At 55.7% G+C, this 21,530-nt stretch overlaps 2 protein-coding genes across 2 annotated transcripts; one reads left to right on the forward strand and one right to left on the reverse strand.

Moving 5' to 3' along the window:
- Positions 1 to 216: 216 nt before the first annotated feature.
- On the forward strand, positions 217 to 8,406 carry LYSMD1 (LysM domain containing 1). Its single transcript, XM_077319765.1, has 3 exons — positions 217 to 780; positions 4,611 to 4,951; positions 6,997 to 8,406. The coding sequence occupies exons 1-3, from the start codon at positions 601 to 603 to the stop codon at positions 7,184 to 7,186; spliced, it is 711 nt and encodes a 236-aa protein (XP_077175880.1). The 5' UTR covers positions 217 to 600; the 3' UTR covers positions 7,187 to 8,406.
- Positions 8,407 to 9,523: 1,117 nt separating this feature from the next.
- Positions 9,524 to 21,074, reverse strand: TNFAIP8L2 (TNF alpha induced protein 8 like 2). The gene is made up of 2 exons (XM_077319778.1): positions 20,811 to 21,074; positions 9,524 to 12,340 (listed from the first exon to the last, which is right to left on the reverse strand). Exon 2 carries the CDS (start codon positions 12,333 to 12,335, stop codon positions 11,775 to 11,777), a length of 561 nt encoding a protein of 186 aa, XP_077175893.1. The 5' UTR covers positions 12,336 to 12,340; positions 20,811 to 21,074; the 3' UTR covers positions 9,524 to 11,774.
- Between the last annotated feature and the right edge of the window lie 456 nt (positions 21,075 to 21,530).

Genomic DNA, 21,530 nt, shown 5'->3' on the forward strand with positions numbered 1-21,530 from the left:
GCTCTTTCTAGCCTGGATTCGAGGGGCTGGGCGGGGGAGGGTCTCCGTTTGCAAACTGCCTTTTCCTCTAATGGGGGCTGGAGAGCGCCAACTCCTCTCGCTGGAAGGGCTGCGGCGAGCCCACGGATGGGCGGGGGGGAAAGGGATGCTTCCCTAGCCCGGACTACAGCTCCCAGGAGCCTTTGCGGGAGGGCGGGAGGGGCGGGGCCGGCTGGCTGCTGTTCAACTGTCTAGCCGAGAATCGCAGCAGTTGGGTTCTGAACAGCCGGACTTCTGCCTTGCGAGAGGGGAGGATTCACTGCTCTGGCAGGGGATAGGGGAGGGGATCCTTTGGGGTCCGCCCTGACGTCAGAAAGACGGGGGAAGCCCCCCTGCTGGGCTGGTGTTTTTGGAAAAGGGCAGAGCAGGGAGTTTGGGGGGTGCGGGGTGGAGAGGACTTGGGTAGGGGGCTTGCCAAGAGGGAAGGGCGGGAAGCCAGCAGCCCTGGAGATGGGGACCTGCAGTGGTGTCAGGAGTGGGATCACCCCATAGAGGTCACCCTCCGGCTGTCCAAGGAAAGGGTGGGGGGGGTGGCCCAGGTGCTATCCAAGGGGGTGAGGGATGTCCTCCCCCTCCAAGCAAGGCTCCCCTGGTGGGGCAGGGCTTCTGCAAGGGAGCAGGACCCGATCCTACGGCAGCCTGGTGAAGTCCTTGAGCTCCCCGGCGCGAGAGAGGAGGATCGAGCATTGCCTGGAGCCTGGAGACACCTTGCCGGGCCTGGCGGTGAAGTACGGGGTCACGGTGAGTCTCTCAGGGGAGCCGGGTCCCTTAATAGGGGGTGTTGCTGACGGAGCAATGTTGTCCTAAAAACGTAGCATTATGTGTCTTACAGGCGGAGGCATGCAACTCTGGAATTTGGGAAGGCAGAAAATTGTTCCCAGTTGAGTAGTTCAGCAGTGGAAGGGGCAGCCTAAGGAGGGGGGGGGGACTAGATGGCCCCTTCCCACTCTAGGATTCTAGGAGTCTAGTTCAGCGGTGGAATTGGCTGTCTGGGGGGGTGGGGAGCTCCCCCTCACTGGCCGTCTCCAAGCAGCGGCTGGACAGATCCTTCTCCTGGATGCTTGAGGCTGATCCTGCACTGAGCAGGGGGTGGACTAGATGGCCTGCATGGCCCCTTCCCACTATAGGATTCGATATGTCTATGACTCTGCAAAATGACTAGGGGAGAATGATGTCTGTATGTGACATCCAGGGGCAGATTTACTTCTGGCATCCCTGCGCCTCCATCCATAGAATCCTAGAGTTGTAAAGGACCTCCTGGGTCATCTAGTCCAACCCCCTGCACCATGCAGGACACTCACAACTACCTGCCCACCCCCCTGGCCCCAATTTCATGCCCAAGCACCTCTTCAGTGCCGGAGTGGGGTCCCAGCGTAGATGAAATGCCTAGTTGTCAACATGCCTCTTGGGCTCCCGCAGAGCACCTTGAATTTGCTGTAACCTCCTGGGAGGGTGAAGATTTGACACTTTCTAGAGAAAGGCTTTTTGACCTTCTGCGGACGTTAACCGGCTCTGCGCACCGCTTGGGCTCTCTGACCATCGGCCGAGGAAACCAGTCTGAGCAGGTGGTCAAAAGGAGGCATCTCACAAAAGCACCTGATACTGAAGTCAGCAGCAACTTTGGAGTTGTCGGTGATTTCTCCCAGTGCCTGTTTCTCCTTCCCTTTCGGAACCAGTCGGGCCTGGACGCCAGCAGCCTTGGCTCGCTTGGGTCTTTTCTCTCCGGGCAGAGACCTCTGATGCCCTCTCTGATCCTCCCTGCTGCCATTGTACTGACAATGATTTTGTGGCTGCTTTCTTTTTAGGAACGATGACTCGGCAGTGTTTGAAGTTGCAATTTTGTGGTGGATTCAGGACGGGGGGGGGAGGGGGGAGTGTTTCTTCTGGCTGGGCATATTTAACATGCCGAATTCGCAAGCAAGAGGCTGTACCGCCAGCCTGGAGGTGAAGCAGCAAAGAGAAGGGGCAGCTGGATTCGAATTCAGGAACACCTTAGAGGCCCCCAAGCTTCCCCAAGGGAATGTTTTCAAGGGTAAACACTGCTCATACCTGACAAAGGGAGATCTGCCTCTCAAACTGTGTCCCCCCCCCCCAGTCTAATAGGTCTCTAAACCAATTCCCTGCTCCTTCTTCACCTGCAGCCAGCTGGGTGACCTTGGGCTTACCACAGTCCCGATAAAGCTGTTCTGACTGAGCAGGAATTTCAGGGCTCTCTCAGCCTCACCCACCCCACAGGGTGTCTGTTGTGGGGAGAGGAAAGGGAAGGCGACTGTAAGCCGCTTTGAGACTCCTTCGGGTAGAGAAATGCAGCATATAAGAACCAACTCTTCTTCTTCTTCAGTAATCTCAGGGCTCTCTCGGCCTCCCCTCCCTCACAGGGTGTCTGTTGTGGGGAGAGGAAAGGGAAGGCGATTGGAAGCTGCTTTGAGACTCCTTCGGGTAGAGAAAAGCGGCATATAAGAACCAACTCTTCTTCTTCTTCTTCAGTAATATCAGGGCTCTCTCAGCCTCCCCTCCCTCACAGGGTGTCTGTTGTGGGGAGAGGAAAGGGAAGGCGACTGTAAGCCGCTTTGAGACTCCTTCGGGTAGAGAAATGCAGCATATAAGAACCAACTCTTCTTCTTCTTCTTCAGTAATCTCAGGGCTCTCTCAGCCTCCCCTCCCTCACAGGGTGTCTGTTGTGGGGAGAGGAAAGGGAAGGCGACTGTAAGCCCCTTTGAGACTCCTTCGGGTAGAGAAAGGCGGCATCTAAGAACCAACTCTTCTTCTTCCTCTTCAGTAATCGCAGGGCTCTCTCACGGGAGGAGTCCGAGATGGGGAAAGTACAGAGGTCATGCAAGCGAGAGAATGAGGGGGCTGAAGCCCCTTCCCGAGACGGAACAGGCTGAAGAGTTGGGGAACTTTCCGTTGAGAAAAGAGAAGGCTAAGGGGGGGACATGATGCAGGTTTATGACATGATGCGTAGAGAGTGGACAAAACTTTCTCTCCTTCTCCCAAAATACTACAATGCAAGGGCGTCCCATGAAGCTGATGGGCAGTAGGTTCAAAACGGACAGACCGAAGTACCGCTTTATGCAGAGAGTGACAGACAGCTTTGAAAGGGGTTCAGATAGACTCACGGAGCATAAGGGCTCTCGGTGGCTCCTGGCCACGGCGGCTGAGAGGAACCTCCACATTCAGGGACACTAAACCTGGGAATCCCAGAGTCCTGCCCACAGGAATGGGAGCGTGCCACAATGGATTGAGTTAAGGGCGGTATTTATTTATATTTATCTATTTTATTTATATGCCGCTGCTCCCAGAACCAGGTGGGCTGCAGCGGCGTACAACACAAACAACGATATAAAATCAACATAGCCATTAACCCCCCTCCCACCCTCCCCGACCACACCCAGCCCCCAGGTGGGGCCTGGGGATCCCCTGGAATTCCAGCTCCTCTCCAGGCCACAGAGGTCAGCCCCCCTGGAGAAAAGGGCTGCTGGGAGGGGGGACTCTGTGGCCTTGGACCCCACTGAGGGTCAGGGATGCCAGCCTCCAGGTGGGGCCTGGGGATCCCCTGGAATTCCAGCTCCTCTCCAGACTGCAGAGATCAGTTTCCCTGGAGGAAAGGGCTGCTGGGAGGGGGGACTCTGTGGCCTTGGACCCCACTGAGGGTCAGGGATGCCAGCCTCCAGGTGGGGCCTGGGGATCCCCTGGAATTCCAGCTCCTCTCCAGACTGCAGAGATCAGTTCCCCTGGAGGAAAGGGCTGCTTGGGAGGGGGGGCTCTGTGGCCTTGGACCCCCCTGAGGGTCAGGGATGCCAGCCTCCAGGTGGGGCCTGGGGATCCCCTGGAATTCCAGCTCCTCTCCAGGCCACAGAGGTCAGCCCCCCTGGAGAAAAGGGCTGCTGGGAGGGGGGACTGCACATGATCACCCTCCACTAACGTCCCTCCCCGCCCCAATTCCCGCCCACTCATAGAATCATAGAGTTGGAGGGGACCTCCAGGGTCATCTAGTCCACCCCCTGCACAATGCCAGAACTCACAACTACCTGCCCACCCACAGGGACCCCCAATTTCACTCCCAGCCCCACCCCCCCAAAGTCTCTACATCAGCCTTTCTCAACCAGCCCTGGCAGGCTTTCTCAAATGGGTAGAAGTTAATGAATTTTTCGTACATTTTAACATATTGTTCAACATTTTTCAGGTGACATGACCATTTATACCCATTTATGGTCATGTCGACCCATTTATGGTCATGTCGACCCACCCACCCCTCCCCGAATGGCCAGGGATGGGCCTGGAGGGGGTGGGGAGGCGAGGGGCCCCCGGTGGGTGTGCTTCCTAACCATATTTTACACGATGTTGCTCCTTCTGGGGTTTCTCCAAGCCTGAAGGCGTTTCTCGACAGTTAGAAAGTCGAGGAAGCCTTCTCTAGATATTTCCCAACCCACAATAGTCTGTTCTGAATGAAGTCACAGGCATGCACTTGTGGTCCTGCTTCCTTGTGGCCTGAAGGGCCAAACTGCTGCTTTTGCAAAGTTTAAAAAGGAGTTTCCTGCTGACTGGCCCCCGTTTTGGTCTCCCTGCAGACGGAGCAGATCAAGCGGACCAACCGGCTGTACACCAACGACTCCATCTTTCTGAAGAAGACGCTGTACATCCCGGTGCCGGTGCAGCCCCGAGGGCTGGCCAATGGGTTGGACCTGGAGGAGGAAGAGGAGCAGGGAGACGAGGAGGAGGAGGAGGAGGGGGCGGCCGGGGCCAAGCAGCCCGAGAACCCCAAGCGGCAGAAGCCCCAGCGGAAGAACGGGGCCGCGGCCTCTGCCCCCAAGCACGACCTCTCGGCCGCCGATTTCCTGTTCAAGCTGGACTCTGAGATCCGCCGCTCCAAGCAGATCGCCACCAAGAAACTGCGGGAAGGAGGGGCCGTGTAAGTCCACCTTGGTGGAGTGGTTAAGCCCGGGGTCATGAGGAAAGCATGGTGGCCTCTGAGCCAGAGAGCTGGGTGCGATTCCCCGCTCCTCCTCCCCATGCAGCCTGCTGGGTGACCTGGAGCCAGTCCCAGTTCTCTCAGAGCTCTCTCAGCCTCACCCACCTCACAGGGGGTCTGTTGTGGGGAGAGTAAGGGAAGGAATGTGGAAGCTGCTTTCAGATTCCTTCGGGTAACTGGATAGCCCACCCTGTTCATTGGGCAGCAGAGAAAACTATAATTGGGAAGGGCTCGTAGCAGGAGACAGAATGTAGACCAAAGGTTTTCTGGAGTCAGGTTTTCGTCAGGGTTTCATTTCTAAATGGGGGAGCCCGAGTTGGATTTCAGATTGTGACAGGCACTCTGTGCGTTCTCAGGGGTTGCCTTGTTCCTTCCTGTTTGCAAAACAGGCTTCAGGGCTAAAGCTCACCAAAGCCACCTGCTTGTGCTGACTGTTGAGGCCACTGGGTGGCGCTGTTGCTCCAGAGGGTGATCTTAAGCCCTGCTGGGAAACCAGTCTAGATTTCTTTCCAGTTTGCAAAATTTCTGCCTCCAGGTGCCAGCATCACCTGGCGAGGCTGTGATTTGGAATTCCTCGGGGGAGTGGGCCAACCCAGCAGGGCTCTTCTGAGGGTCTTCTCAGGGGAAGGCCTCGGCCTCTCTGCCCTGTGGCTGGCCCTGCAGAGGAACTGGCTGGCCCCTGGGTGAGACGGGAGGCTGGACTGGAGGGACCCTCCCTGGCCTGACCCAGCAGGGCTCTTCTGAGGGTCTTCTCAGGGGAAGGCCTCGGCCTCTCTGCCCTGTGGCTGGCCCTGCAGAGGAACTGGCTGGCCCCTGGGTGAGATGGGAGGCTGGACTGGAGGGACCCTCCCTGGCCTGACCCAGCAGGGCTCTTCTGAGGGTCTTCTCAGGGGAAGGCCTCGGCCTCTCTGCCCTTTGGCTGGCCCTGCAGAGGAACTGGCTGGCCCCTGGGTGAGACGGGAGGCTGGACTGGAGGGACCCTCCCTGGCCTGACCCAGCAGGGCTCTTCTGAGGGTCTTCTCAGGGGAAGGCCTCGGCCTCTCTGCCCTGTGGCTGGCCCTGCAGAGGAACTGGCTGGCCCCTGGGTGAGACGGGAGGCTGGACTGGAGGGACCCTCCCTGGCCTGACCCAGCAGGGCTCTTCTGAGGGTCTTCTCAGGGGAAGGCCTCGGCCTCTCTGCCCTGTGGCTGGCCCTGCAGAGGAACTGGCTGGCCCCTGGGTGAGATGGGAGGCTGGACTGGAGGGACCCTCCCTGGCCTGACCCAGCAGGGCTCTTCTGAGGGTCTTCTCAGGGGAAGGCCTCGGCCTCTCTGCCCTGTGGCTGGCCCTGCAGAGGAACTGGCTGGCCCCTGGGTGAGACGGGAGGCTGGACTGGAGGGACCCTCCCTGGCCTGACCCAGCAGGGCTCTTCTGAGGGTCTTCTCAGGGGAAGGCCTCGGCCTCTCTGCCCTGTGGCTGGCCCTGCAGAGGAACTGGCTGGCCCCTGGGGGAGATGGGAGGCTGGACTGGAGGGACCCTCCCTGGCCTGACCCAGCAGGGCTCTTCTGAGGGTCTTCTCAGGGGAAGGCCTCGGCCTCTCTGCCCTTTGGCTGGCCCTGCAGAGGAACTGGCTGGCCCCTGGGTGAGACGGGAGGCTGGACTGGAGGGACCCTCCCTGGCCTGACCCAGCAGGGCTCTTCTGAGGGTCTTCTCAGGGGAAGGCCTCGGCCTCTCTGCCCTGTGGCTGGCCCTGCAGAGGAACTGGCTGGCCCCTGGGGGAGATGGGAGGCTGGACTGGAGGGACCACAGGGCTGATTCAGCAATGTTTTCCTGTCCTTGCCCTGCATGTGGATTCCCGCAGGCATTTGACAAGTCTAGGGAGCCAAAGCTAGACCCACTGGACCTCTGTTTGTTCACGAATGCCACGCTGTGTGCCCCTGAACTCTGGCTATAGACCTCCCCTCCCCAGATCAGCCATCTTGAATATTTCTCTTTCCCCCCTCTAGGGTTCCTGAGACGGAGCCGGGATCTAGCCCTGTGCGGCCCTCCTCCTCCTCCTCTTCCTCCTCCACCTCCTACCAGAATGAGCCTTCTCCTCGCAGCCAGCAGCGTGCTGTCCTGGGGCCCGTGCCGCTCACCAGAATTGCCCGCGCTGACACCCTCCGAGACCAAGAGGATGAGATCTTCAAGCTTTGACGGCCACTGCTTCGCCCCTTCCATCTCTGGGACGCCGTATCTGCCCGGGATCTCTGCTGACCTCGGTCCACCTTTTGTGGGGGGGACATCCTACATCTAGAAAGTTTGGTTCCCCTGGGAATTTTGGAGGGACTTGCCAAGCCGCTGCGGCGGGGCAGGGGGCTCTCTCAAAAGTCATGGGCGAAAATTGGGCTGACGGTGATCGTATCGGCTGAGGTTGGCATCGGCCGGGCCCCCGGCTGGACCCCTCCTGTGTGTTCTGGAGAAGCCGTTCCACGTTTTCTGTGTTTTCCTTCTTTGCACCGAATTTTTGTGTGTTCTGTTTGTTGCCTCTGTAACCCAAGTGCTTTCTGATCCCTCTGGGCTTTCGTCCTCGAGCCCGAGAAGAAACGTCCCCCCCTATCCTCGCTGGCCAACCTCGGCTTTGGTGGGGAGATCGGCTTAGTCAGAACCGGGTGGGCACATCAAAAATTGGGGAAGCAGCCCCCTGTTCTTGTTTGGGAAACCAGCGCGGGGGGGGGGGGGAGGTGTTTGAAGTGAGATTCCACCATCTTTGCATGAGGTGTTCTGGTGGACCCAGGGTCGAGGGGACGGAGGGGGCCCTTTTCTCTTGATCGGGAACCCTCTGCTCTTTGGGGCCCTGCGTGTCTTCTGTCTTTGTGGGTATGGTGATGTGGGAGGCCCCGAAATGCTTGCCCCACACCCCTTTGTGATTAAACGACAAGCCAGCCTTGCTGACTTCTGACTTTGCTTTTGGAGTTCATCCCCCACCCACCCCAGCTCTCCCATTGGAACATCTCTTAAATTGGGAGCTGAGCTACTCAGCATCTGTGACAATCAAATTTGTTTAACAATTCTGAGATTCTTTTGCTCTTCCTGTCCAGGAGTCTGCCTGTCATGTCTCTGTGATTCCCTGCCTTGCTTGTTCTGGGGTGGTTGTTGTTGGATAATTCTACCATGTCCTGACTTTGACTTAATATCCAGTCCCGGGCAAAGAAGGAGGAGTGTAAGTTGTACGTTGAAGAGGCAGGCTGCTGGGTCTCTGGATGAGTCCCTGCTCTGGCCTCGCCTCTTGAGCGAAATCCAGGAAAGGGACTCATGCAATTTTATAGCGGTCAGGCTCCTTTTTATTTATTTATTTCTGCATTTATGCCCCGCACTTCCCTGAAGGCTCAGGGCGGCCTTCCAAAGGATTATTAAAATATATAAAGAAAGAAAAATGGAATGTTAATTTTAATTTTTTTTAAAAATAATAATTTAATATGAAGTGGCTAAACCAGTTTTCACCTGGCTCCTTTCCCAAGGGAAAGAAAGAGGGAGGGATGATAGATTCATCCCGATAACGCAATGCCAGGTCGGGCGGGACACAAATCAAAGAAATGAATGAAATAGTTGGGTGAGTTGTGGACAGGGAGGCCAGCAGATGCTGACATTGTTCCCACTAGGCCTCAGCCATAGGGATGGCGGAACAGCTCAGCCTGTGGAAGGTCCCGCACGGCCCTGATCTCATTTGTTCCCCCAGGCTGGGGCCTGAGCTTTTTTGTGTGCAACCCATTCGCCTTCCTCTCTGGCTCACTGAGGGACCCAAATGATTTGTTAATGGTCCCCTGCCCTCACCCCCTTCCAAGAGTCGTGGCTGACCAGGGCTGATTCTGCACTTCCTTTGTTCTTTCCGTTGCGGATCCTGCTGAGTTCAGATGGATTTGAACTCGGGTCTTCCTCCCCCCCCCCCAATTGAAACAAAGTGTTCTGGACTAGATTGGGGAAGCTCAGAATGGGGAGGGGTGCCAAGTGCAGCAGGACACTGTTTTCTTTAATGAGGGGGCGGGGGGGGGACTGGAGACAGCAGAGGAGGAGGGATAAATCCAAGAGGCAAATCTCTGCTGAGGGAAGTTAGGGCTTCTGGAGCGCAGTCACTTTAAGGGAAGCCTTGCAACCAGGAACCAGGAAGTCTTGGAACTGACACCCTGACCAATCAGGGAAGACTGCTTTGCTCAGAGGCAAGGAGAAGGGAGTTAATTCGAGAAAAGCAAAAATCTGCACATGTACTCATGGCGGTTTTTGAAATATTGAGGCTTATATCCATCCAGGATATTGCAGGAGAAAGGTAGGGTCACCATGAATCCAATCATGGATGTTGCAGAGGGAACATTTAAAGTACCCCAAATCAAAATGCAAATCGAATTCAGTGTGGATGGGAGGGATTCATTCGTTCTGGGCGTGGGTAGAAAGCCTTGTGCAGACTACTCCCAGGACAGTCCGGCAGGGTGAAACTGGAATGAGCCGGACCAGGATGACTTCTGACTCGACCGTCTTGCAAAAAGAGGAACACCGTGCTATTTCAAAGGGAGAGTTTATTTTCAACCTCCGCATTTCCTGAGTCCAGTTTCAGAAGACGGCTCTGTCCCACAACAGTCCCCTGGGAGATTTCCCCAAAAAGGTAAGAAAGGAAACGGTCGCGTCTCCTTCTCTTGGCCACAAGCACGACCTGTCGAGCCTTTTGACCTCAGAGGAGCCCCAGAAATACTTTCCAAGCTTCGAGGAGCCCTGGAATCGGGCCGGAAGTGATGTCAACTGGCCACGCCTCCCTGCCACACCTGAGGACGACTAAAGAGGAGGAGAAAGGAGGCGGTTTGAGGCAGGTGTAGGGGTCCAGGCTCCGCCCCCTTCCCTAAACACGGGATCCATGTGAGAATGCCAGCCAATGGGAGCAGCCGGTTCCCCGTTTTCATGGCAATGGGGTGGTGGCGGCAGGGGAGAGGGCCGCAGCGGGAGGTAGGTGCAATCAGGAGGTGCATGGCCCAGGCTGGCAGCTGGGAGCAGGAAATTACTGGCCTGGGCAGGGTCACTTGCCATCCTGGCTCCCCTGGGAAGTGGTTTCATGAGCGATTGTTAGACCCTTTATCTGTTCCGGGGGCTTGAGGGAAGGCTTTCCCCACCACCGGGTACCTGAGATCTTTACCTAGAAGTTCCGGGGGGAGGGTCCTTCTGCACACAAAGTGGGGGCTGTCGTGTTGAGCACTGGCTCCAGCAAGCATCGGCAGCACCCAGATTTCATTTGTCGGAGACTGGATTTTAAAAAGCAGCCACGGTTTGCTAGCGAGGTGTCTCGCTGATTGATGATCGGGTATCTATCTCTCCTCCCCCCATAAGAAAGCAAAATCTAAGCTGTAAACAACGTACAATATAACACGAATCTCATTTCTCCTCACCTGCGGCGATCCAGGAAGATTTGCAGGGGAGCAAGTAAAGAATACCCAAGCGAGCAGAGATTAAAAGGGGCTGTCCTGACTTTCCCCTCGCCTCATTTAGCATGTTAGAAAAAACTCTTCCTTTCGTTTTTTTGTTTTGCAGCTGCATTTATATGTCTGATTTTCACTGGTTGCCAAGGCCAGCTGGAAGGCGCAAGGGGCTGCAAGCAATCCGAAAGGCTCAGAAAAAGTGTCGGGGTCAGCTGCTACCAAATATGGCGGGAACTTCTCCCGAATCTATGCTATCATCTCAGAAAATTTGGTGGATAATACCGGCTGGATTCAAGCCCAGTAGCAGGGGACATTGACAAGTATTTTCAGAAGAGTGGAGTCCACGTGGGCCCGTTCTGCACATGTTGGATAATGCACTTTCAATGTGCTTTTGCAGCTGGAATTTCCTGTGCAGAACAGGAAAATCTGCTTCTGAAGTGCATTGAAAGCGCATTATCTAGAAGAAGAAGAAGAAGAAGAAGAAGAAGAAGAAGAAGAAGAGTTGGTACTTATATGCCGCTTTTCCCTACCGGAAGGAGGCTCAAAGTGGCTTCCATTCGCCTTCCCTTTCCTCTCCCCACAACAGACACCCTGTGGGGTGGGTGAGGCTGAGAGAGCCCTGAGATTCCTGCTCGGTCAGAACAGTTTTATCAGTGCTGTGGCGAGCCCAAGGTCACCCAGCTGGCTGCATGTGGGGGAGTGCAGAATCGAACCCAGCATGGCAGATTAGAAGTCCGCACTCCTAACCACTACACCAAATTGGCTCTCTAACGTCTGCGGAATGGGTCCAGGAGCACCTTAAAGAGCCTGTGGCAGGTTATGCGCTTTCATGAGTCAATGCTCACGAAAGCTCCTCTCCTGCCACAAATTTGGTTCATCTTGAAGGGGCTCCTGGACTTTTCTATCACTAGAGACAAACACAGAAAACCCATCAAGATTTTTCAGAGCAGGAGCTTTCAAGAGCCAGTGGGCATTTGGACTGGCTGGAGAGTTGATGAAGAGAGCTGGGAATCTTGAAAGCTCACGGTCTGAAAAATCTTGTTTGTAAGGAGCTTCCGGACTCAAATTTAACCGTCCAGACCAACATGGTGACCCTCTGAAACGATCTTCATACTGGCACCCACTGGCTGGTGGGTGCAGAGAAGAAATTGACCTGTCACAGGTCCAGTTGGCCTTTTCCCAGTGCCTGAGCTTTGTAAATCAAGTTCATAACCTGAGTCACAGTGGTGCCCCCCCCCCAATAAGGCATTCGGGTAGGGTGCCCCTGCCTAATTTCCCCAGTGGAAAGATTTGCACGGATGCGATTTGCTGAGGTGTTCTTCTCGATCTCCTGTCCCAGCGGATGTTCACAATTTCCCTTCGTCGATGAGCTTGTTCAGCCCCGCGCAGATCTTTTTCAAACGAGGTTGGTAGGGCTCCCCCGGACTGTACAGCTGGGTCAGGAGCTCCGTGTCGGCGAAATGGTCAAAGACGTGACGGATACGGCCGAGGGATTTGGCCGTCAGGTGCTTCTCCACCAGCCTCAGCAGCAAGTCCCGGCATTCCTGGAGCAGCTGGGCCAAGACGGCCTTCTCGAAGGTGAAGTCCACCTCGTGGAAGCTGATGGCGGTCATGGCCCCTTGGTGGAGCTTGTGTTTGAATTCTTCCGCCAAGCAGAGCTCCTCGTCGCTGAAGCAGTTGTTGCGGTAGAGGACGGAGATCTTGACGGTCACCTTGATGAGGTTCTTGATGACCTTCTGGGACTCGGCCCGGTTCTGGGTGTACTCCTTGGAGATCCGGTACATCTCGTCCAGGATCTCGCTGCTGGTATCGTCGATGAACATGTTGGCCATGGATTTGCTGGCCATTCGGCTAAGGATTTTCTTCTCGGCCTGTATGGCTAGGCTGCGGGAGCTGAAGGTCTCCATCTCGACTGCGGGGAAAATGGGGAACACATCCGGTTAAGGCAGGGTCATACCTCTGATTTATTTACCTAGCACCCCTCCCCTGGTTGAAATGAAAGTCAGAGAAAGCTACATGAGGAGTGCTGTCTCTCCCATGGGGGAGCATCACATTTAAACCAGACCTATGGAAACTTGGAATCTAAATAAAACCAACTTTGGTTGCTTCCTAGAGAGGGGGGCAGGCACAACTTTCTGGGGAGGCCGTTCCATTATTTTGGGGCTGCCCTTGAGAAGACCTTCTCTCATGTGTCACAAACCCCCACCTTGGGTCAATGTATGTAGCATGTTCTTGGTTTGCTACCACCCCAAATTAAATACAACCCCCTGCTTTACCAATGGTTTGGGGGAACACGAGTAAAGGCTACCTCTGAGCAAGTCCAGAGGGCAGGGACGATTACTTCAGCTTCTCTCCTGTTTGTGTGTATCAACGTGAACAAGTGGCCAAGGTTGCATGGGCAGGAATTTCAGAATCAGAATCACACAGAGCTGGAAGAGACCACCAAAGGTCATCCAGTCCAGCCCTCCCCACCTTCTTGGGGACTTAAAAATGACACCCTCCTGGCAGCTGCTCATCCAATCTCCTCCTAAACAACAAAGGAGACTTCACCTTCCTCAGAGGTAGAAAAATCTTATCTACAAACAGCCCTCTTACTCAGAAAATGCTTTCTGGTCTTTCAGTGGAAGCTCCTTCCCCATAATCTGAATCTGCTGCATAATCCTTGTCTTTAAAGCTGCAGGAAACACGTCGCCCCCCCCTCTTCAACATGTCTACCTTCTATGTAGTTATACCCAGATACCCCATCACCCCTGGCCCTCCTCCAAGCTAGACAGACCCACCTCTCTAAACCCTTCCTTGCCCGCAATCTTCCTAGAGTTGTTCTCTCTTGCCCTGGAGGGACGGACAAGAACCAATGGGATGAAATTAATTCAAAAGAAATTCCATCTAAACACCCGGAAGAAGTTCCTGACAGTCAGAGCGGTTCCTCAGTGGAACAGGCTTCCTCGGGAGGTGGTGGGTTCTCCATCTTTGGAGATTTCTAAACAGAGGCTGGAGAGCCATCTGACGGAGAGGCTGATTCTGAGAAGACTCAAGGGGGTGGCAGGTGGCAGTGGGTGAGCAAGAGGGTGGTGAGTGTCCTGCATAGTGCAGGTGGTTGGATTAGATGATCCAGGAGGTCCCTTCCAACTCTGTTATTCTATGATCTTCCAACTTGTCGATCTCCTTCCTGAACGGTGGGCACAATATTCCAACTGAGGTTTAACCAGCGCAGAAGAGAAACAATCTGGTCTTTTAAACAGCAAAACTAAGGCTAAAAGGTAAAGGTATCCCCTGTGCAAGAACTGAGTCATGTCTGACCCTTGGGGTGACGCCCTCCAGCGTTTCCATGGCAGACTCAATATGGTGGTTTGCCAGTGCCTTCCCCAGTCATGACCGTTTACCCCCCAGCAAGCTGGGTCCTCATTTCACCAACCTCGGAAGGATGGAAGGCCGAGTCAACCTTGAGCCGGCTGCTGGGATCGAACTCCCAGCCTCATGGGCAGAGATTTCAGACTGCATGTCTGCTGCCTTACCACTCTGCGCCACCAGAGGCGCTCAAAGCTACAGGTTGTTAAACGAGAGAAATCCAAAGAAAATGACCATAATTCCTCCTGGTTACGCAGCTCTAACGAAAACAGCAGAAGAATCATATCACTAAGCAAAACTTAACCAAGCAGGAGGTTTACCTCCGACCTCCCCCCCCCCCCCCCCCGATGCAAATACTATTTCCTCACCTGGCCGATGCAGGGGAATCCCATTTCCAGCCCCAGAATAATGGGCACCCTTCCTGCTTCTTGCGGCAGGAAGTCACTCATGCAACCCACGTTCAGGAGAACCCCTTCCCACGTGGAAAGGTAAACCCTGATCTTCCCAGGCACTCAGGGCCCACATTCCACACTTCTGGATGCCCAGATCATGTTTTACGATGCCCAGATCTGCCTCCCTTCCCTGCAGGTAGAGCGACTGGTTATCTCTGCTCCCTGACCTCTCTATGCATTTTATGGCTGCCTTCCCAGGGGACTCTTAGTGAGTGTCAAAGCACCTCCATGACACATCTGCCCACTGAGCCAACGTCTTGGATTGATGGCACAGTCTGAAAGGGGGGGCCGGGGAGGGACCTCAGTGGAGTAGAGTGGCATCAAGTCCACCCACCAGAACGGCAATTTTCTCCAGAGGAACTGATCTCTGTCGTCTGACCCCTTGTAATTCTAGAAGACCTCCAGGTCCCATTGGAGGCTGGCAAACCCGAGGGTCTACAAAACAAGTCCTACAAGATATTTTCAGATGGGTAGCCCTGTCGGTTTGCAGTAGAAGAGCAAAATTCAAGCTGAGGAGCAGCTGAAAGTCAAAACAAGATTCTCTAGGGGATAAGAAGAAGGTTTTTATCCCCTGTTGTTCAATGCCCGAAGGAGTCTCAAAGCGGCTTCCATTCGCCTTCCCTTCCTCTCCCCTGCGAGGGAGGTGGGGCGGAGAGAGCTCTGACAGAACTGCTCTGTGAGAACAGAATCATCAGGACTGTGACTAGCCCAAGGTCACCCAGCTGGATGCATGTGAGGGAGCTGGGAACCAAACCTGGCTCACCAGATTCGAAGCCTCCGCTCTCAACCATGACGCCATACTGGCTCTCAAGAGTCAAAGCTCGCTTTGGGGTCCCCATGTGTGTCCGGTGAAGGGTCACAAAAGCTTTCACCCTGGGGGATCTTGTTGATCTTTTACAGCCCTACCATAGAGTTTTTTGCCCAAACACCAGAGCATCGCCTGGGTGTTGCGAATGTGATGACGCCACTTCCTCTGCATACAGGAAGTGACATGTTCACGTCGCCCTCCTCTCTCTCCTAATTAGTTCTCCTGCTGGCCATCTGATAGGGGGCGGGGCACGGTGGCAGGGGACCCCGTCTCCCCTGGGGAGCCTCGCAACTCTAGCCATGGCCAAGGAAGGGGCTCTCCCTCCTCGGAGGTCTTCAGGCATCGGCTAGAACGCTCTGCGTGAGATGAGGGTCCTCCGGACCTTACAACTATTCTGCAAACTCAGTGGTTAGAATCATAGAATCATAGAGTTGGAAGGGGCCATACAGGCCATCTAGTCCCACCCCCTGCTCAACGCAGGATCAGCCCAGAGCATCCTAAAGCATCCAAGAAAAGTGTGTATCCAACCTTTGCTTGAAGACTGCCAGTGAGGGGGAGCTCACCACCTCCTTAGGCAGCCTATTCCACTGCTGAACGACTCTGACTGTGAAAAACTTTTTCCTGATATCTAGCCTATATCGTTGTACTTGAAGTTTAAACCCATTACTGCGTGTGCTCTCCTCTGCAGCCATCAGAAACAGCATCCTGCCCTCCTCCAAGTGACAACCTTTCAAATACTTAAAGAGGGCTATCATGTCCCCTCTCAACCTCCTTTTCTCCAGGCTGAGCATTCCCAAGTCCCTCAACCTATCTTCATGGGGCTTGGTCCCTTGGCCCCAGATCATCTTCGTCGCTCTCCTCTGTACCCTTTCAATTTTATCAATGTCCTTCTTGAAGTGAGGCCTCCAGAACTGCACACAGTTCTGCCAGGTCCACAGGTCTACACCAAGACGCTGCCCTCCCTGCTGTGCAGGCCATCCGCCAACCTTCCAAGCCTTGACCGTCCTCAGAAAGACGTGCGTCCAGAGCAGCAGGGGGCAGTTCAAGGGTTTTTAATGTTTTTACGAACACTTTAATTCCTTTTTGCAGGAGTGTTTGAAAACCGCTCGTTCCCCGTCCCGAGCTGACCAGGGAGAGGCAAGCTCGGAATAAAAATGTATTATTATTATTGTTGTTGTTATTTATAGCAATGGATTATCTACTGGAATTTGGAACAGGTGGCTGGCGCAGTGTTGCCAACTGAGCTGGGAAATTCCTGGAGATTTGGGGGGGGGGGCTGTCCCTAGGGGGAGGGTCCTCAGGGGTGGTGAGGCCAGAGAGGAGTCCTTCTGAAGCAGCCCCTGCCCGCTACAGCCCTTGCCCGCTACAGATCAGTCGTAATCCCAGGAGAGCCATGCTAGACGCATGTGGCCAGCTGAAAAGCAGAGCAAGAATTCGCTTCTTGATTCGGAGGAGGTGCTCTCTGGCCCACGGAGGCCTCGCCCCTGTTTCACCTGCCAACCTCTTAAGACGGCTCCACACTGTGCAGAATTTGCATGTCCCTTAACTCTGCGCTGGGTCAAGCCTGTCCCCTTTAGGGCTGCCAGCCCCCAGGTGTGGTCTGGAGGAGGGATCTGCAGGAGGGATCCCCTGGGAGGAGAGCTCCTCTGCAGACCACAGAGGTCAGTCCCCCTGGAGACAATGGATGCTTGGGAGGGGGGGGGGTCAGGGGCCTTGGACCTCACTGAGGTCTCTGTCCCCCCAGGCCCCAGCCCCAAATCTCCAGGTATTGTCCAACCCAGAGTGGCAGTCTAAAATTAAAATCCTGTGCAGAGATGTGCACCTGACCCTGACCTCAGGTAGGCTGGTGTGGTTCGGTGCGGTTCGGTGCGGTTCGGTGCTGGCTGCTTCGGGCTTGAACGGCTACCGATGTGGCCAAAGTGCGCCAAAGTGCACAAGCCTGCTTGGGACCCTCCCCTCCCTGGTGGGCACTGTGGCTTGGCCCCACGAGAAGGCTTCGAAGAGGCCGGCCCCGTTTGCCTGACTCCCTTGGAGCACATTTTCGGCCCAGGCCGTCTGTTTCCTCCCCTCCTTTCTCCCCCCCTACAAGATGTCGGCTGCTTCCTGTTTTCATCCTTTTGTCTCAACTCCAGAACCTCGGTTGTTCCGGAAACCCCTCAGGCCTGCTTTCTCCATTGTCCCAAATGTAATTTATTTTCAAGAAGCGGGCAGCTGCCACAAGATCGTCTCGAGTAAGGTTGCCAGGCTCCAGGTGACACCTGGAGAGCCTCTGCTATTCTCTCCTGATGGACAAGATCGGTCCCCCAGGGGAAAATGGCTGCTTTAGGGCCTTGTACCCCGATGCGCTCTCTCCCCCCCCTCCCTGAAACCTTTCTCTCCAGCAGCCACCCCTCCAATCCCCACAGCAGTGTTGCGCAGAGGGGAAGTAATGAGAAAGGAAACCTAGGTCTGGATTCAGTCCCGGATGCATTGTCTTGAGCTTCATGCCTACTTGTCCCTCTGCATATCACACCTAATCATGTCATTTAACATCTGAAATCACTCCACTCTCCAGGATATAGGGACAGATGGACTCCCATTCTAGCGGTGACTCCCCTGCCACTGATTTTGTTTGTCTTGAAGGTGTTGCTAGACTCTGGCTCTTTTCTGCTGCTCCAGACAGACTCAAAAGGCTCTGAAGAAGGGAACCGGGGCTCATGCAAGCTTATGCCACAAATTTTCTCTTAGTTTTGCAGGTGCTCCAGGACTCTGGCTCTTTTTGTCTGCAGGAGATCAGCTGTCATTTCAGGACATCTCCAGCCCCCGTCTGGAGGTTGGCAGCCCCGACGGATGGATGTGCCCTGCATGATGCAGGTGGGTCCCCGGTCCTTGGCCCAGAGCTTGAGGGCAACTCAGTGACCACTGTCACCGACCTCCTGCGGGTAGCGATTCAGGAAGCGGCTATAAACAGAAGTCAAAAGGAAAGGGGCCAAAACAGAACCCCTCTGGCTGTGCAGAGGCCTGGAACCAATTCAGCAACGCCGAACTGTAGCCCCGGAGTGTTTGGACGGATGGCTCCTAAGCATACGCAGAGATCCCTGCAAAGTGTAACCTCAGAGACGCAGGCGGAACAGGACGCTGTTTCAGACAGCCCAGTTGGTGGGCGACCTGCCTGGGGTCTGGGGCTACCGATTCCCCAGCGGGTTCACGAGACCTCTGGGCGTTACCACGGACCTCTGGACCGTTGAGGTCAGTTCCCCTTAAAGGGCTGCCTTGTAGGGATGCCAGCCTCCAGATGGGGCCTGGGGATCCCCCAGATTTGCAGCTCGCCTGTAGACTACCAGGGCCGGTTTCCCCAGAGAAAACGGCCACTTTGGCAGGTGGGGGGGGTGTGTGTCTGTAGGGTACTGTCCCCCGCAGCCGTTCCTGTCCTCTCCGGCTCTATCCCCAAGTCTCCAGAATTTTCCCAACCTGCATCTGGCAACTCTTCCAACATGCAGGCGGGACCCTCCAGGCCTGGAAGGCGGCAGGTGAGACCTTTACAGCTGCCACCTGAGGAACCGGGAGAGCCGGAATAGCCCACACCCGCCCTGGCTGTCTTGCACACACCTGTGAGGGCATCACACCTCCGTCGCTCGTGAGCCGCAGCCTGCTGCTTGGGCTGCTCCCCCCACCCCCCCCAGCCACGAAACCTGCCTCTTGGTGGCAGGATGAAAAACCAGACGGGGGACATGCAGTGAGGCCGGCCTCCGCACGGAATACCTCTGGGGAGAATCATTTCCCGGCACGTTTGTTTGGGTGCCGGCACAATCTTCCCCTCCGGCCTCAGCAGAGAGTCTCTGCGGTGGAGCGCCGCCTGAAAGGGAGAAATCCAACAGGTGGTGTTGGGCCCTGCCGCTTTCTGCCTGATGGGAGGAGCCCTTGGAGGTGGGGTAGCCCCCTAATACCACTGGGATGTCGGGGTTAGAGTGCCGTTCTAGGAGTCCTGTGTTCGAATCCCTACTCTGCCATGGAAACTCGCTGGGATAACTTAGGGCGATCATGCAGGCCCCCTCGCAGGGCTGTTGTGAGGGTAAAATGGAGGGGAGGGGAATGATGGAAGCAGCTGCAGGTCTCCTCCCCCTCAAAGACATAAATAAGTGAAGCAAATAGAAAAATAACACAAAGCCAAGATACGCCCCGTCCCTCCACGCTGACACCTGGTTCTCCCCCATGGCAGCAGGTATAGAACTGCATTTTCTTTGTGTGCTTTGGGGTCTTGGTCAAAAGGGGTCTTGGGAGAAGAGGAAAGGCCACAAATGATGTCATGGTAGGAGGTCTTGTTCCTAGGGATGCCAACCTCCAGGTGTTGGCTGGAGAGCTCCTGGCGTAATCAGGGATCTCCAGAAGGCGGGGGGTCAGTTTGACTGGAGAAAATGGCCACTTGGGAAGGTGGGCTGTCGGGCATTATGCCCCTCCCCCGCACTCCTCAGCCTCCATCCTGGAGGTGGCACCAGGGCCCCCTGGCCTCTTCACAATTCATGGAGAAAAGGTTTCTTAGCGTGGCGTCTGGTTAAGAGCAGTGCCTTCTAATAAGGAGAGCCGGGTTTGTTTCCCCTCTCCTCCAGGTGCAGCCAACGTGGGCCAGTCACAGCCCTGTTAGAGCTGTTCTCACAGAGCAGTTCTCTCAGAGCTCTCAGCCCCACCCCCCGCACAGGGGAGAGGATGGGAAGGGTACAAGAAACCAACTCTTCTTCTTCTGTGGCTAATGAGCAGGATACCAAGAAGGATCCTCTTTGCAAGTCAGCAATAGCCGGCATGCCTCTCATTCCTGGGGGGGGGGGGCAGGGAACATCCGCTTCCCCCTTGCCTCTTCCTGCAACAGGGCCCTGGCTCGGACGGGGCCATTTTGTCCTGACCCAGCTTCTTTGGTGGGCTGCCACGAGGACTAGAAACTTGCCTGCATTCCAAACAGAAGAGTTTTTTCTCTCTCTGCCCTTCCGGAACACGACACCTGACCCCAACGTCCCTTTCTCTGTTTCCATATGAGTGTGTGGAAGCGATTTCCCCCTTTCCCACACTTTGTCTGGAAACACAGCTGGTTTTCAGAGAATGTGGGTCCGGGCAAGGAATTGGGGTCACTGTGGGTGGGCAGGGAGTTGTGAGTTTCCTGCCTTGTGCAGAAGGCTGGACTAGATGACCCTTGGGGTCCCTTTATGATTCTGTGTTGGCCGGGATCTCCAGAAATTACAACGGAACTCCAGGCAAAAGTCTTCAGTTGCCCTGGGGGAAGTGGCACCTTCGGAGGGTGCCCTGTGTGGCACACACCTGCTGAACTCACTCCACTGCCCAAATCTCCCGAGTCCATCCCCAAATCTCCAGGAATCTCCCTTCTCTGAGTTGGCAACTATCTGCACCATCAGCTCGTTCGGCAGTTTCCCTGCTGAGCCGTTTGGGGCTCTGACGTGCGCCCACACCCTGTGCCCAATTTCCGACCTTGCAGGCCTGCCGTGACTCAGTCCGCACTTTGCACGTGCTCCGAGGCGCCCGTCTTGTGCCGAGCCCCAGCCTAAGCAGCCAGCGTCCGACGATCAGCCAGAGAGGATCTGGGCGCCACCGGCTCGACCTGGCGCCAACTTCCCCATTTCTTACCGTCTCTCTGTCTCAACCCCCCAGCTGCCTGTCGTGACTCGTTCGGAGGAAAATGAATTTCGTCAAGGAACGAAAACATCCGTCCTCCGCGCCTTGGCCCTGGGGGGCAGCCCTGTCCGGAGCTCTGCCCCTTCCCCCCTGCCCCAAAGCCGCCGGTCACTCACCGTCTCCCCAGAGGTCAGGCAGCAGCACATACGCCCAGCCCCGCCGAGCGCTGGATCTCAAGGAGGAAGAGAAGAAGGGTGGTGTGTGTGTGTGTCTTTGTGTGAGTGTGTGTGAGAGAAAGACCGCAACAGTGTCGAGGCAAGGTTGTCCGGCAGCCTTGCGGAGGAGACTTCCTCACGGTGCCCGCCCCGTCAGCTGACAAACCCTGACAGACTAGAGTCTTCGGCACCAGGATAATAGCTGTCTGCCGACAGGATGCCCAGAGGAGAGAAGAGGCCCGAGAGAGGCGGAAGAGACCTGGACCGTCCGCATACTTGGTGCGCTGAGCAATCCACAGCGGTGCCCTGCAGGGCGGGGCTGGCGGCGTCCTGCTCAGGTGGACGGTTCAGTTCCTGACCTGAGCAGACAAGGCCTGGCGGGAGAGCAGGTGGCAGCGCCCAGAGATGCCTGGAGGACCGTCGGCTGAAGGCTGGGGTGCCCGCTATTCTGCGTCTCCAGTGTTGGCATGTTGTGCTGATTTGGCAGGCCAGCTGGGAGGGCACCACACTGCTGAGAATTTGGGGAAGGGATGGAAGGACTGAGGAGAAGGAAGCAGATGGGCAGGGGCAGGGTCAAGAAAGGTTATTCTGGGCAAGCACATGGACGCATGGAGTTGCCTTCGACTGAATCCGACCTTTAGATCCAGCAAGGTCAATATCGTCTGCTCAGGCCGGCAGCCG

Source organism: Paroedura picta, chromosome 1 (assembly GCF_049243985.1).
Source record: "Paroedura picta isolate Pp20150507F chromosome 1, Ppicta_v3.0, whole genome shotgun sequence".
Taxonomy (NCBI): domain Eukaryota; kingdom Metazoa; phylum Chordata; class Lepidosauria; order Squamata; family Gekkonidae; genus Paroedura; species Paroedura picta.